At 34.4% G+C, this 17559-nt stretch overlaps 1 protein-coding gene across 4 annotated transcripts in view; it reads right to left on the bottom strand.

The window, feature by feature from the left end:
- Positions 1 to 17559, bottom strand: part of MKLN1 (muskelin 1) — a 341476-nt gene that overhangs the window by 125571 nt on the left and 198346 nt on the right. For 3 of the 4 annotated variants that reach the window (XM_054564059.1, XM_054564060.1, XM_054564058.1), the window contains one exon: positions 3634 to 3703. In XM_054564059.1, the coding sequence (XP_054420034.1) occupies positions 3634 to 3703 (70 nt within the window). Of the gene's footprint in view, positions 1 to 3633; positions 3704 to 15884; positions 15942 to 17559 lie in introns of those variants that run through there. The other variant, XM_054564061.1, reaches the window with a different exon arrangement.

Raw genomic sequence — 17559 nt, 5'->3', positions numbered from 1 at the left:
AGAATAAAAAAAGAGATAAAAGTATGAAACTAAAATTTAAAATTAAAAATCACCTGAATTCCATCACACTGATATAACCACCACCACATTGAAAATAATTCAATTTAACTCTCTATGCACACTTTCACATAAACACATACTTTATGGAATGGAATATCATGAATGTTTTTTATTGGGAACTTTTTTATAATAAGTGTTTTCTCATTTTTCCCCCTTATCTCTTAAATAACCAATGACAACAATCAGATGTACATTCTTTCAAATCTTTTTTCTGGACTCTGCATCAAACATAAATATACATACATACATAAACATATGAGTGAGGGAGGGAGGGTCATTAATTAGGTAGAATATTATTTCAGATGCTTCTCTGCATCTTGCTTTCCTCATTTTACAGTAGAAATCCCTCCAAGTCAACTGGTCTGATTCCAGTTCATTTTGTTTAAATGACTGACAATATTCTGAGAAAAAATGTATTCTAACATACATAGGTGTTCTTTTGTTTTCCTGAGCCAGAACTACCCAGCTTAGTCACTCTCAGATTCCTGACCCTCAGTAACTGTGTGAAATAATAAATGCTTGTTTTTAACTGCACAGTTTTGGGGTAATTGGTTACACAGCAAGAGATGACTTATACAGCATCCAAGGCCAAAAGAAACATTAATAGTTCAGTATATTAAGTAATTAGGTCCAAACAATTTAATATGTATTTATGACCGTACAATTTAATTTTGCCATTTGAAAAAAATAAACATATATTAAAAGAAAAATATTTGTATTTCTACCTACCCAACTCATACCCCAACATGAGCTATACAGGGAGGTATTTAGGATTTATTCACTCTGAGGTACCATTCTCACAACATGTTATATACATTCTAGTACCCAGGCATATATGTAAGTCCTTTCTTGTTCTGGGCAAAAAAAGAAGTAGCCAAGAGGGGTTGAGTTTGATTTCCATCCTTTTCTAGATAACCTGTACTATTAACTCTCTTATCTGCTTAAGCTGCATATATTAAACATAATTAAAATTTCTTACTGACAGAGTAATGCACTATAAGCATCAAACAGTTCATCCTAATAGCAGTGATACATACCTTAGATCACTGCAGAAAGTTTACTAGATGACATTAACCTAGAGGCTACTAAAATACAGAATATTATTTATCCTTACACAAACAACCCCCTAAATATTATATTTTTGTTCTTCTATTTTTTTACTTAGATTTTGGTCTTCTTCCTCATGACACTTGGTTAGGTGTCAGCTTGCTGTTAATGTGCCTTTTACAGCCATGCCCCCCATGCACAAAGTTGCTTCCAGTTGCTGAAACCTGAAGAAGTAATTAACCATATAGAACAACATTGTATTCAAAGTATTAATAGATTCTAGAAAAGGCCCTCAAGACCTAAAATTTCATCACAATGATTTTGATTTTTCAGAGTCCTCTTATCCTCTCTTTCTAACTCTCAAACCTGTTCAAGTTATGCTAAATTAATTGTTAGTTACAGTATAGTTGCTCTTTATTATTTATGGATTCCACATTTGTCATTTTGCCTACACACTAAAATTTATTTTAATCACCAAAATCAATACACACAGCACTTTCACAGTTATTCCCAGATACACACAGAACAGCAAAAAATTTTCAGTCTCCTGATGCACACTCTCCCAGCTGAGGTTAAACATGGAATGCTGTACCTTCTTGTTTTAGCTCTCATAATATAAACAAGAGTCCTTTTTGCCACCTATTTAGTGCCATATTTTTTTATATTTTGTGCTTTCTGTTAGTGATTTCACTAAGTTAGTGTCCAACTATAGAGCTGAAGTGCTATCTACTGTTTCTAAATACAAGAAGGCTGTGATGAGCCTTACAGAGAAAATATGTTAGATAAGTTAGATAAGCTCATTCAGGCATGAGTAATAGTGGTGTTGGCTATGACTTTAATGTTAATGAATAAGTAATATATATAAAATAAAGTGCTTTTAAACAGAAACATACATAAAGTAAGATTATGTGTTGATTGGCTGATGAAAATGCTGTTACGAGAGGCTCACAGGAGCCTAACTCTGTGAATTACAATGAAAGATCCACCAGGCTGGTAAAATCTAAAAATCAGCCATAGAAAAATGGGGAATACAATGCAAATGAACTTTCATACACTGCCAGTGAGAGTATAAATTATACAGCCATTTTGTAAAAACAGTTTTGCATTACCTGATAAAAGCTGAACATACATACACCCTGTGATCCAGTAATTCTACTCCAAGGTATAAAGCCTAAAGAAACTCTTCTATATGTGTACCAAGAGACATCATACAAGAATATTCATAGAACCCTGTTCATAATAGCAAAAAACTGTTGTTAAAAAAAAAAATCAAAAGCCTGTCAACTACGAAATGGATAAATATATTTTGGCATACTCACAGTGGAATACTAAACAGAGGTGAAAAGTGACAAACTCCAATTATACTCAGCAACATTAATAAATATCATAATGGTAAGCAAAAAAAAGCAAGTCACAAAATATTAATGAGTGATTCATTTTATATTTATGTAAAGTAAAAGCCAGAGCTTAAATCATATAGTATCTATAAACAAATACATATATACTACTGTAAGAAAATGTTTAACAAAATATAAAATAATAATTACTGCGATGGGGTTAGAGGACAAATATCAGATGAGGATCACAGGAAACTTCAAAGGGTTGTAGTCAAACTACTTTTCCAAAGATGATTGATGAGTAAATAAGTATTTGTTTTATTATTCTTTATATTGTATATATAAACTGTATATATTCTTTGGGTATATATTTTGCAATTAAACATTTAAACATGAGGTGATTCAAAAGGTATGCAAAGAGTAAAAAAAAATATATAAAAGAAAAAAATAAGTAAAGGGACTAGGTTTCCAAGAATTACACTAAAATTGAAAAATAAAGTAAGTTTTACTTATCCATCTGCTTTTTTACTTATCCACCTATCAGAATATTAATTTTTCCTCAAGGATATGGAAATAATAAGTGTTAATACTGAAAGTGTATAACTGAAAGATTACTTACCTTTAAATCAGATGACTTCAGACACCACTTGTTAAGGAAAAAATTTAGCTCACAGTCCTCATGTCATCTAAATATACTACTTTTGTAAAATAACAAACTATATTAAGTTCATTTTTCCTAAAAGGGAGTCACTCAGTCAAACTTATTAACATTTCTTTAAGCATATACAGAATGACTTGAGTTTCAGTTAAGTCACAACCTCTGCTCAGATCAGTGCCCCAATCAGTTACTGTTCAGAACAGTAACAGCATCTTAATCAGTTCTTTCTAGTTAACATTTTCCTCAAAAGGGATCACGAAATTTACTTTTGCGTCATTAGTAATCCAGGAAAAATATCAATTAGATTTTAAATGTTCCAGTAGAAAAAAATAAAAAGTCTGTTTCATCAAATCCTATACTATATTTGCCTATGAAATAAAAATGCTTCCAAAATTTAAAGAGGGGAAATAAAATTTTACCTCACAATTTTAAACACTTAATAAACTGTTAATAAATTCCATATAAATATAAATTTAGTGCATACTTAAATTTTGATTTCTAAATGACATCAGGTGCTACATATAACCTTACCTGGGGAGGATAATTGCTCTCTGAAGACCACCTTGAAGATTGGTCGTTTGGTTTATCCACTAAAATGTTCCTGAAATAAAGAAAAGAAAATGAGAGCAATTAATTAAAAGAATAAGTGAACATAAATATGTAGAGAGGTATAATCTATCAGATGCTAAAGTTATTATCAAGTTATATAATGTCTGTAACTTGAACAAGAAAATGAAACAGAATAAAAAACAGAAAACATCTAGTATGTATAAGATTTTTAAATATGGTAAATGTAGCATTTCAAACAATTGAGAAAACCAAGAAAAACATAGTTCTATTTCACACTAAGTGACAAAATGAATTACAGGTGCATTTAAGAATTTAAGGGAAAAAAACAAAGCAATAAAATACCTAATAATAAAACACTGTATATACATATTATATTAGATACAATTAAATTATTACACATTATATAACTGTTATACATTACATATTTTATAATATGTATGTAGTCAATCTTTGAATCAAGAAGGTCTTTTAAGCCCATCATCAAAAGCAGAACTGTAGGAGGGAGAAAGAAATACTGACACAAGGAATTTTGGAAGATGGTGATTTCACTGGAAACTGTTAACTAAAGACAAATCGATAACTGTATTTTATTTGGTAAAGTTGTCTTTCATAGGAATATAGGTTCTTCTGAAACACTTTACATGTATACTCAGGCTGGACAAGTAAGTTAACGGAAGGTGGATGGTGGGAGCCAACCATCTCATTTCGGAGTGAGAAGTTACAGAAAAGCAAGGGGTGGGAGGTTAGAATGAACCAGCGGTATTGGATTAGAGTCAAAGATATCAGTGCGAACTCATGTCTAGCATAATATACATATAAACAGATTTAAGTAATTATAGATCTGTGTGCATACACATATACATACATACACAAATAGTATTCCTACCTCTGCTCACTTAGAGGAACTAGAAGCAGTGACACCTCAGCAGCAATGAGTACACCCAACACCAGATCTTGGTTTCTATATACCATAGTCCAATTAAGTAAACAGAGATTGTTGGGGAAGTGGCCAATTCTAGGGTCAGGGCAGGGAATTCAAAAGATTAAGCCCAAACATCATATAGTATTTAAAAATAAAAGTAAAAGTTGGGGCTTGTCAAAGGGACACAGAGAAACCAACATGAAAGAATGCAAGAATAAATGGTCAAAGCTGAAATAACATAAACTACAAACTAAAGTAATACTGGATTTTAACCCAAAGTATAAAATAAATATCAATGAGTCCATACTGATATAAATAATTCCAGTCTAACAAGCAGAAAACAACCAACACAAATTGAAGAACATTCCACAAAATGCATGACCAGTAGTCCTAAAAACTCTCATTATAATGAAAAGAAAGGAAAAGACTAAAAAACTGTCACAGACCAGAGAAGAATAAGAAAACATGACAAGTAAAAGGAGTTGACCCTGGAACAATGTGAGTTTTAACTGCTCATGTCCACTTAGATGTGGATGTTTTTCAATATATAAGTGCAATACTGTGATTGCATTTTCTCATCCTCATGATTTTCTTAATAACATTTTCTTTTCTCTAGCTTACTCTATTGTAAGAATATAGCACATAAAACAAAGAACATAAAAAATGTGTCAATCAATAGTTCATGGTATTGGTAAGTTTAGGGGGGAGCATCAAAAGTTATGTGCAGATTTTTGACTACATGTGGTCAGTGCCCCAGTGAGTGTGTTGTTCAAGGGTCAATGGTATCTTGGCTGGGATCCTGAATCAGAAAGTGGACATTAGTGGGAAAACTAGTGAAATCCAAATAAAATGTGGAGTTTATGTAATGTTGGTATCTTAGTTGTGACGAACGTACCACAATAGTAACATACAAGTATAACATACAAAAGGACAAACTAGATAAGGGGCATACCTTGAAACTCTGTACTACCTTCATTACTTTTCTGTACAGCTAAGTCCACCCTTACCATCATTAATAAGTTCTGTGACTTTAAGTGAAACAATATAATAAAACCAAGTTTACTGTAAGCTAACCAATATAAATTAGTAAAATACCCTTGGCAATCTTATTAATGTTATAAGGAAATGATGTTATCTGAGGATCCACTGTAAATGTAACATCGTTCTCAAATGAAAAATATACTTTAAGAAGTTATATCTATATCTGGCACAGAGAAGGCACTTAATAAATATTAAATAGAAAGTGAATAATTTTTTTAAAGGCAGAACTGTATGGAAAAGGAAAGCAATATGTAAAAGAATTACTTTTACATACAAATGTCACAAAGGTAAAAATAAACACATAAAATGACTTTGAACAAAATTAAAAGGCAAACAACCAACCAGAAAAATAAAGATAATGTAAAACAAAAGTTAATTAAGATTTGAATATTTATTTAAAGAGCACTTAAACATAAACATATCATATGAAAATAAGCAACACTCAAACATTCAGAATCAATAATAACCAAAAATTGGATATTAAAACAAAGACACAGATTATCCCTAAAGCACTGGACTCACACCCTCCAAAAAACAAACAAACAAACAAACAAAAAAAAACACCATGTTTTGGCTAGAGCCAGTAAACGGTACCCTCATATTTTACTGGCAGGAATGCAAATTGATACAACTTTTCAGGAGAGAATTTTAACATAATACATATTAAAAACATTTCAAATGTGCATATCCTTTAAATAAAAATAATGATAACCATGACAATGCTAGCATGTAACATTTCTGAGCTTTTATTACTCCCAGACACTGTTCTAAGTGTTTCTATGTATAAACTATTATCTCCAATGTTCAGATTAAGAAACTGAAAGATAAATTATTAATAATTTGCCTAAACAGACACACCTAAGCAGTAAAAATTTGAACCTAAGACAACCTGATTCCAAGGTCAACACTCTTAATCACCACACTATACAGCCTGAGAACTATTCCACTTCTTGGAATGTAACCTAAAAATATAATCCAAGAGATGTAAATCAACCACATTCATCACAGGAAAATTTATAACAGTAAACTGTAAACAACCTAGTTGTCTAAAAATAAGGAATTCATTAAACAAATTATGACATACCTATGTTACTTAGAGAATACCATGTAATCATGATGTATTCTACAGCCTGACTTTAGTGTAGTTGGAAAATGTTCACTATGTAATTAAGTGACAGGAAAAAGTAGTTTACAGTACATACATGATGAAGCAAGCACTGTATGTAACAATAACATTCACGTATGGAGATAAAAGACAAAGAACATATACTGAAGTAGCTTTCAATGGTGAGATCAGAGTGACTTTTTTTGCCTTCTTTGTGCTTTTACATACTTACCAAATTTTCTAAAGAATGAATTATAAAACTGAATAAAGACAAGAATTCTGTATGAAAAGTTTGCAGCATGGTCAAAAGCTAAAGCTATAAAATTAGGATTTTCAAAAATTACTCTGATTTAAATGTTACAAAGCATGATAGAAAACCTTATGTATTATAACTGTGTAACCACAAAAATCAACAAAGTATAATAAAACTGGGCAGGGGAAATCGGATGACATGTAAGTGAGCCTCACCTTTCGCTGTTTCTAAGAATAATGTTTCTGAAATTGATAACAAGAGATTTAAGAGTATTACTTAAATTCAGAATTAAGCAAAATTAAAACAGAAGCATACTACATAACTTCTCAATTATTTGAGACAGAAATCAACAACAAAAGAACGTAGAGCAAAAAGCAGGAAATAAATTCTTTAAAAGTAGGAAACATTAAAAATAAAATTTAAAATAAAATGACAATATTAGCACCAAGCATCTCTTCAAGCCATACATATAAATGGCCTAAAATAATATAATAGGATTTCCTTTGGATTGGGTGAATAATAGAAACATCACTGTATACACATATAATAAAAGTGACTCATGAAATGTAAAAGATATATAAGGTAGATGCAAACTTTGTAAAATTTTGTAGGAGGAATTTAAAACAAAAAGTACTAACTGTGTGAAAAAAATAATTATCTAATAATAGAGTTCAAACCATGACAGCAATATAATTTGTGAGTCTTTAACAAAAACAAAAATAAAGCACTCTCCTGCAAGACATGAGAGACGCTAGTTTACGGCAATGACTATTTATCACCCATCATCACTACTGGTACAGCTTTTTCTTCGTTAATTCTAAGGACTAAGGAAGAGACATTAACCTCTCATACTACATATATCAATAACAATACCAGTTAACTATCTTTATATCTAAAGTGAGAAATATCCTATCCCAAACCTCTGCTGTGGAGCAATCACTGGCAGAGATGTTTTCCATACCTGTGACTTTCCCTTACAACTATCTCAATGTCAGCTAATCTAGGCTGGCTGGTGACCTACAGTAAGGCCGGTATGAAAATAAAATTATAAGACAAAAAATGTATATATAAACAAAACCAATGAAACAGAGAAAAGATATACAGAGTAAGAGTAAGAAATATAAGAAAAAGAATACAAGAAAATGAGAAGAATGTAACATGAGGAGAGGGGGTGGATGGAGACGGAAGAGGGTATGGAAAACATTAATGGTAATGGAAAAAATATAATAAAATAAAAAGAGAAAGAAATGTGATGTGTACAAGAAAATAAACCCCTAATGTTAACCACTTAAACATGGCAGACATAAAATAAAGAGACTTCAGGGAACAATCAAGAATAGAATTGATGGCTTATTAGTTCCAGTTAGCAGGAGGCTGCTTCTGGCAACCAAAAGAACGAGACCACAGCACCCTTTTAAGTCCTACATGACTAACTTTAACATTTCTTTTATTGCCTGGGGGGGGGGGGGGAGGGCAAATGCCAAGTAAAAAAAAGCTATAGAAAACACAATTCAGTATAGAAATTATAGGATTCAATAATAGATTAACCTACTAAGGTTAAGTTAAATATCTGCCATTTTAAAATATGTTTAAGCTCTGACAGGTGTGGCTCATTTGGTTGGGCACTGCCCCTCAGAGTGAAAGACTGCCAGTTCAATTCCCAGGCAGGACACATGCCTGGGTTTCGGGTTTGGTCACTGGCCCAGGTGCATGCCAGAGGCAACCAATTGATATTTCTCTCCTTCTTTCCCCCTTCCTCCCCTTCTCTCTAAAACTAAAAAATCTTTAAAAAAATGTAAACATATTAATATATTTAAAATGTAAATAATAACTAAGAACTGGTCAAGAATACCTGATAAGGGAGGTGGTGGTTGAGGACCAAATTGGCTTCCTATTTCCATCAGGGTTAAATTAATTTTAAAATGGATATTTTCATTCCTACCAATGCAGCATGAAAACTGAAGGTAATAAAATGAACCATCTTAATGTTTCTTAAACAGACTACAAAGGCAAGACTGTGAGTAATTAAATTCTTCTAGTAGGACTATAAAAATTTATAGTAAAACACATGGGCAACTGAAATGTAGAATACAGTGTTACTTTTTCCAAGTTATATGTTTCTATTTGGCATATTTTTAAATGTACTATATCTATATCTACTACCAATCAAATGTCAGAAACACACTGTTAAAATTCATTATGAGAAGACAATTTATTGGACGGTTTGGATTTGAATCAGTAAATTAAAAATCTTTTCTTATTTAAACACACTCAAACACTAAGAGTTTTTTTAAAAAAGTAGGATTCAATTCTGGAATGTTTTCCTTTTTGTAGTTACAAACACCCTACTAAAACCTGTGCCCTTTTATTAAATGTGATAAAATGGGTCTAGAAGAAATCAACTAGAATTCTAAAGCCACGGGGCTTTGTAGCTAAGGGGCTGGATAACCTTAAGCATATCACATAATCTCACAGGGCTTTAATTCCTTTCTCAAAGTGTAAAGGAAAAGGCTGAATTCCTTGGTCTCAAGTTTCTTCCAGCTCTTACCAAGGCAGGGCAGTTTCACTGCACTAAAACACCATTCACAAGGCCACATTAACATTCTACAATTCTATCAAAAGCCTTCACATCCTTCATTCAAGTTATTATGTATAATCAATCCTCCTTCTACACATCAGTCAATAACAATACACTAACCATTGATTATAACAGTGCTCATTATATGTGAACGTTCCACTGGGGTAACACCAAAACAGTACAAGAATGGGTACCTGTGGCCAACAGGATTATAATCTGTTTTTAATAAATAATAAATGTATATAGCATAAAACTAAGAAGACACACAAGAACGCATACAATGAAAATCTGTAATTAAAAATTCAAAATATTCACGTCAACTTTGAATATTCCTGCCTGTAGAGAGTTAAAGAGTATACTCATAATAATTATAACTATGCCAAAAATCACTTATATTTGTACATACTGTAGAGGTTTAAGACTCACTTCCAAATACATTTCAATTTTCACACAGGAGCCTATAATAGGGAAGGGGCCCTACCTATCATAAGCTGAAAATACATTTATTCAACCAGTATTTACAAAGTTCTATATGCCAGACACTGTGCTAGACTCTGGGAATACACTGGTATGTAAGATCAACATGATCCCCACTTGTGATGTGATTCAAATGAGAAGCAGCAGAAAACAGTTGTAAACAAGATCATTATAGACCAATAAGGACTATTAATAGAAACAGGGGGCTGAGATAGGATAGGATAGGAGAGTTCTTTTATTTGGGGTGGTCAAAAAAAAAAAAACCCCAAAAAAAATGCTAACTATAGTAATTAGAAGGAGCCACTCAAGTAAAAATAAAGGAAAAGTTCGTTCTTCACAAAGGTACCAACAAGTTTAAAATCCAGGCAATAGAAAATATTTTGGCCAAGGAAATCTGAGAATTGGGTAAAGTCCAATAATGTCCTCACAAGCCCCAAGAGAAGGTAAAGGAAAAGAAGGCAGGAAATCTCTAAGAGGACCTGACATTTTTTAAAATGCTGATTCTAGACTCAAAGAAGATTTCAAGAACTATCCTACAAATATATTACTAATTTTAGAGACAGAGACTCACCCTGAAGAGAAATTGCAAGGAACAGAGAATAAATTAAGCTAAGCATAAAGAATGACAACTCCCAGGAGAAATAAGATTCATATTCTCAGCGGGCAGAGGTCCAAGCAACATAGGCCCCAAAAAGTACCACAACAGCAAAATATATTAAGAGTGCCTCTTCACAAAGCAAAATACCTGGAAAACATACGTATAAAGGCAAAAAGCCTTTAAAAGGCTCACGATAGTCTCAGTTTTAAAAATACTTCATGAGAGAGAGAGAGGCCTTGAGTCACAAAGCTCAAAAACTGCACTGGCTCACCCATCCCTGCTGCCTGGGTAAGTTAGTTCTTCCTTCCAAAACTACTAAAAAACTGAACTTGTTTAAACACTAGAAATGAAAATGAAAGCCTACACTAAGATATTGTAGGAGAAATATTCAATGTGAAACAAGCAACGTTCTAACAAATAATAAAAACACATGAGAAAATTATGGCCACAAAAAAGGATGAAGATTATTATTTCAAAATGTCCTAAAAGAAATTAAGAAAACAGCTGAAGTGTTTTAAAGCAACAATAAATCAAAAGTACAACCGCTCAGAAATAGTATGACCAGACAATAGAAAGAGCTATTAAGACTCAAAAAATGGAGAGTAGCTTGCAGAAAAAAAGCTAAATTAGAAACAATAAAATTTTAAGAAGTAGACTTTCCATCTTCCCCTGAAAAAAGCCCCCAAAAGGAAAATGAGATTAGAAGATGAGTGAAAATAATGTACCAGAAACAAAAGAGAGCAGCAGTAATTAGGTGACCCAATAAATATATAAGTGGAACCAGACAGGTATTTCAAATTATGCTGCAAGCAAATCTTTCTAAAATAAGACCAGAATCTATATAATGAAAGGATATATATAGTATATTAGGGAAATTCAAATGAGAATATTCTTCATATTAACTTTAAAGACTTTGAAGACTTCAAAAAAGTTATTTAAGCCTCCAAATAAAAAGACCAAGTCACTTAAAAGGAAAAAAAATCATAAAGTCAAGAAAATTCAGAACAGCTATATTTTATACCTAAGTAACAATGAAACAAAAGATTTTAAGACACTCAAGCACAAAAAAAATATAAGTGTAGGACTTTATATATAGTCAAATTTAAAAGTATAACTAGTTAACAACATGTAAAAGTTTTTTGAAAAACTTTTCCAAGGAGTGAGTTGAAAATATTCAGGATAAAACTTGGTCATATGAACTAAAGATATTTAACTTCAGAATTAAAACCATAAGATAAAAATGACATAACAGCATGTAAATATAGTCAGCAAGAATGCAGTAAAAGAACAAATCAAAATATGGGAGAAGAATTGACAGAGTAAGTGGATGTTAGAATAGATCAGCAATTTTCAACTGGTGTGCCACAAGAATTTTTAAAACATGTAATACCTGGCTACTTACTCAGAGGCACTGACCTCTTTTCCCTAGATTGTCAAATAAAGTAATGACAACAACCAAAACAACAACAGCTGTTCAGTGTGAGTGAATCAAAATTATAGCTATTCTTTGCCAGATCAGCAAAATATTTTTTGGTGTGCAACAGAATTTTAGAAATTCGTTTAAGCACGTCATGAGATGAAAAAGGTTGAAAATTACAGGAACAGACTTCTTAACTGCTTCCCAAATATTAACTCCTAGTAGGAAAAGATCATCACTTAATCTAGACGCTGGAGAGGGAGGGAAGTAGTGCAGAGGTTCCTAGCTTGCTTCCTCAGGGAGACTTAAGAGTATTAACACTGAGGAGACTGGATTGAAAGGAAGCAAAAACAAAAAACAACAAAATAACACACACTCCATCTTAAATGCCAAAAGAAACTTGTTTTAATAAGAAAAAGACATAGTGAGAGATTTTATGTGCATGTGTATATGTAAAATATGCCACAAAACTCTAGGGTAGAACTAGGATGAATAATATCCATAAATAAAATTGGAAACACAACTTTTAAAAAAATTTGAGATTGATTAATAAGGCAAAAATCCAATTCTGTGATGGATACTACAGACATAAGTTTAATAAAGTGATTTCAGACAAAGAAATGCAGAGCCATAAGCAAGAATAAAAGAGTAGTATAAACAAATCTAAATACAGATTTATATTTAAATCTACAATACACATATATTTTTGTTAGCTATACTAACAAAATTTTAAAATACCAGAATTCAAAATAAAAAGTAAAAAAAAATCTATAAAAATTATTGGGTCAAAGGAGAAATACAAAGCAGAGTGTAAAATTTCTGCAAAACAATATCAATGACAATGTGGTACTTTCCAATGGAGCTTTCTGCAATGATGAAAATATTCTGTATTTGCACAGCTCAGATACTAGTCAATAGACATCTGTGGCTATGGAGTACATAAAATCTGGCTGATATGACTGAGGAACTCAATTTTTATTTAATTTTAAATCCACCTTAAAATGCTACATAAATCTAGTGGTTATCAAATATTGCACCTCTCTACAGTATAGTATAAATTCATAAAATTTAGTAACTACATCAAGATAAACTAAACATGAAAAATTTAAACTGATAAGAGAACAGGCAGCAAAATATAAATACCAAAAAACAAAACCTGCTAAAGACCAACATCAAAGTAGAGACTATTTTCAGCTACTTTGCATAAGACTATGGAGATAAATTTTAGATTTTATTTTTTATTGATTTTTAGAGAGGAAGGGAGGGAGCAAGAGACAAGAGAAACATTTTTGAGAAAGAGAAAGATCAATCAGTTGCCTTGTCTCTCATACATGCCCTGGCCAGGGACCAAACCTGCAACCTAGGCATGTGCCCTAACTGGGGATTGTACTGGTGACCCTTCCCTTTGCAGAATGATGCACAACCAACTGAGCCACACCAGTCAGGGTGGAGAAAAATTTCCTTCATATTTACACTTTTTTATTTTACAGTAACAGGACCAAATATTAAGACAATTTTTATTGCGGACACTTTTCCTTCCATGTCACGGACCCCACATCCCACCCCAGCCCCTCAACCCCAGACTAGGTAGCCTACATGACAACCTACTGCTGGCTTTCCATATTCTTCTGCCAAGCACAACCCTATGTGGACCTGTAAATGTAGGTACATGTACATGTGTATACCAGGAGGGGGAGGAGCTGGCCAAAGCTGCCTTTTTTTAAAATTAAGTATATTTTATAGATTATACTATTAGAGTTGTCCCATTTTTCTTTCCCCTTTGCCACCCTCCATCTGGTACCCCAATCCCTCCAGCAATCCCCCCCTTAGTTCATGTTCATGAGTTCTTTGGTTTCTCCATTTCCTATACTATTTTCAGCAACCCCCTGTCTATTTTGTACCTACTAATTATGCTTCTTACTCCCTGTACCTTTTCCCCCATTCTCCTCCTTCACGCCCTCCCCACTGATAACCCTGGAGGGGATCTCCATTTCTATGATTCTGTTCCTGTTCTAGTTGTTTGCTTTGGTTTTTTTTTTAGTTCTGTTGTTGATGTGAGTCTGTTGCATTTTTAATTGTTCATGGTTTTGATCTTCTTCTTAGATAAGTCTCTTTAACATTTCATATAGTAAGGCCTTGGTGATGATGAACTTCTTTAATTTCACCTTTTCTGGGAAGCACTTTATCTGCCCTTCCATTCTAAACGATAGCTTTGCTGGACAGAGTAATCTTGGGTGTAGGTCCTTGGCTTTCAGGACTTTGAATACTTCTTTCTAGCCCAGTCTTACCTGCAAGGTTTCTTTTGAGAAATTAGGGGACAGTCTTATGGAAACTCCTTTGTAAGTAACTGTCTCCTTTTCTCTTGTTGCTTTTAAGATTCTCTCTTTATCTTTAATCTTGGGTAATATAATTATGATGTGCCTTGGTGTGTGCTTCCTTGGGTCCAACTTCTTTGGGACTCTCTGAGCTTCCTGGATCTCCTGGAAGTATATTTCCTTGGCCAGACTGGGGAAGTTCTCCTTCATTACTTGTTCAGGTAAGTTTTCAATTTCCTGCTCCTCCTCTTCTCCTTCTGGCATCCTTATATTTGGATGTTGGATCGTTTAAAGTTGTCGAGAGGTTCCTAAGTCTTCCCTTATTTTTTTGAATTCTTGTTTCTTGATTCTGTTCTGGTTTAATGTTTATTTCTTCCTTCTGATCCCAGTCGTTGATTTGAGTCCCGGTATCCTTCCCTTCACTGTTGTTCCCTGTAAATTTTTCTTTATTTCACTTTGCATAGCCTTCACTTTTTCCTTTATTTTGCAACCATCCTCAACCAATTGTGCGAACATCCAGATTACCAGTGTTTTGAACTGCGCATCTGATACGTTAGCTATCTCTTCATCACTTAGTTCTATTTTTTTTTTTTTTTTTTTTTTGGAGCTTTGAGCTGTTCTTTCACATGGGCCATTATTTCTTTGTCTCAGCACACCTGTTGTGTGGAAGGGGCGGAGCCTTAGGTATTCACCAGGGGGAGCAACCCAGGCCACTGCTTTGTGACGCTATATGTGGGGGAAGGATCCAAGAGGGAACAATACTACTTGCTCGGCTCTTGGTGGCTTTCAGTCACTTCCCCTGCTACCCACAAGCAAATTGGGCTCTTCTAGAGCTGATTCCCAGGAGGGTAGGTTAGTGTATGTTCTAAAGCCCTGTGGGTCCTTCCAATGAACTCTCCTGTGAAGCTAGAAATTTCTCCCACCGCCGCAACCCCCACAGATTTTTACAGCCAGAGGCTTTGAGGCTTTCATTTCCCACACTGGAACCCTGGATTGCGAGGTCTGTCTAACTCCACAGCTGTTCCTCCTGGTTTATCCACACACAAATGTGGGACTGCCTGGACCACCAGCTGCCACTCCACCCCAGGTGTCCATTTCCACTGCTCCTATGGGTTTGGGTGAACGTTTCTTCTTTAGCTCCTTGTTTGTCAGACTTCCATACAGTTTGATTTTCTGGCAGTCTGGTTATTTTTTGTTTTTAACTTTGTTGTTGCCCTTCTTTTGGTTGTGCAAGGAGGCAAGTGTATCTACCTATGCCTCGATCTTGGCTGGAAGTCCCCTAAAAAGAAAAACTTTGAAATAAACTTTACAAAGGGACTTCCATATTCTGCTCCAAAATCAAAAAGGTTGTAAGGTGTCCCATTTAGACAACAAAATAAAAGCTGAACAAACTGAAAATCAATGACCTTTCTTAAATCGCTCAAACAGCTGAGGTCACTAGGGCAACCACTTCCCTGTAATCTGGAAAGACAGGCAAAGACAGAATCACAGATGAGATCAGCTTACCTGAAGCTGTACTTCCTAAACAAAAACTGAGGAATCTGTCACCAATAGATCTTCATTGCATAAATACTAAAAGGTTCCTGGGAGGAAAATGATGCAGGTCAGAAACATAGATCGACATAAAGAGTACCAGAGAAAGATTAAATGAAAATAAATTGAAACTTGTGTTTTCTTATTCTGAACTGAACTAACAGATAATTGTTGCAAGTAATAATAGCTAAAATGTATTGGGTGATCATAGCATATGGAAAAATGAAATGAATAGCAGAAATGGTGTAAAGGACAAGAGGAAGGAATTAGATATACTCCAGTATAAGGTACCTGAACTACCCTGAAGCAGTATACTGTTATTTAAAGCTGGATTAGATCAGTTGTAAAATGAGCCGCAAACTCTGGGATAAGCACTAACTACATGTTTAAAAGAAGTATAATTGATATGCTAAGAAAAAAGAGAAACCATATTAAATGTTCACTTCAAATCACAGAAAACAGAAAAAGATGAAAAACATGAACCAAAGAACATGTGCAATGAATAGAAAACAATTATCAGAACAGAATCAAGACAGTGTGGAGGAGTGAGTGGAAGTCACACTGATTTCCTCTCAGGCCCAATCCGGAATTACAACTAAATTGTGGAGAAATCACCTGGAACAAACAACTGAACAATATCAAGAGAGGAGCCTTATAACCTCAGACAGACAGAAGAATCAGCTTTAGCACAACCTAACTGGTAAGGAGTGTAGTAGAGACTCGAGAAGGCAGGCAGGGTGTCCACAGGTGGCAGCACAAGAATATTGAAACAGCCAGTTGGATCCCCCTGAGAAGAATGGGGTCTAAACCATAAGCGGGGATCTCCAGCCTACAGCAGAAGCCCAAAAAGTACACAGATAACAGCCAGCTGCGAACAGCGGCAGGGTTACTCTTTGCCAGAGACACAAAGACCCGCTTAAAGGGCCAATGCATAAATTTTTTCTTGCAGCCACTCACCCTGGTCTCCAGCAAAGGCAGTGGCAAAGTAGGCTAGAGATGCCTGAGGAGAGACTGGGGAAAGGGGCTTGGGGGAGAAAACTGAAAAAGTAGCCAGTGGGTGTGTTGACTCATCCCCCATGTGGCAGAAACCATCTGGCTCAGACTGACCACTCCCCTGAGCAGCAGCGTGAGAACCCAATAACCCTGCCACCAGGAAGGGCTCTGCCCTGCCCTGTGGTGTCTAAGCCTGGCCTCCTGAGTGCAGAGTGACTAGATTAACAGCTGAAGGAGACAGCCACAGACAGTAGATTCCTGGAAGTCTCCAACAGTCTGCTAAGGTCAGACAGGGTCAGCATCTGACATCACCAGAGGCAGATCCAGAAAGAAAAAACAGTGGTCTGCTACCATGGAAGTTCACACCACAAAGTCAGGAAATCAAGACAGATCAACTTAAGAAGCAGAAGCAAAAATGAAGAGTTTCAGAAATAATAGGAATACAAAGAAACACACCCCAGTCAAAGGGAAAGGAGAAATCCCAGAAAGAGAACTAAATGAAATAGAAGCAAGTAAACTATCAGATATTACATTCAAAACAATGGTTCTAAGGAAGCTCAATGAGCTCAGTGAGCTCAGAGAGAATTACGAAAAACAAGGAAACTACAAGGAACTTAGTGCAAACTATATCAGCATGAAAAGGGACATAGAAACC

This window comes from Pteronotus mesoamericanus, unplaced genomic scaffold, assembly GCF_021234165.1.
Source record: "Pteronotus mesoamericanus isolate MK-2021 breed Mesoamerican mustached bat unplaced genomic scaffold, CSHL_Meso_final scaffold_85, whole genome shotgun sequence".
In the NCBI taxonomy this organism is placed as follows: Eukaryota; Metazoa; Chordata; class Mammalia; order Chiroptera; family Mormoopidae; genus Pteronotus; species Pteronotus mesoamericanus.
This window is presented reverse-complemented; position numbering and strand designations above follow the sequence as displayed.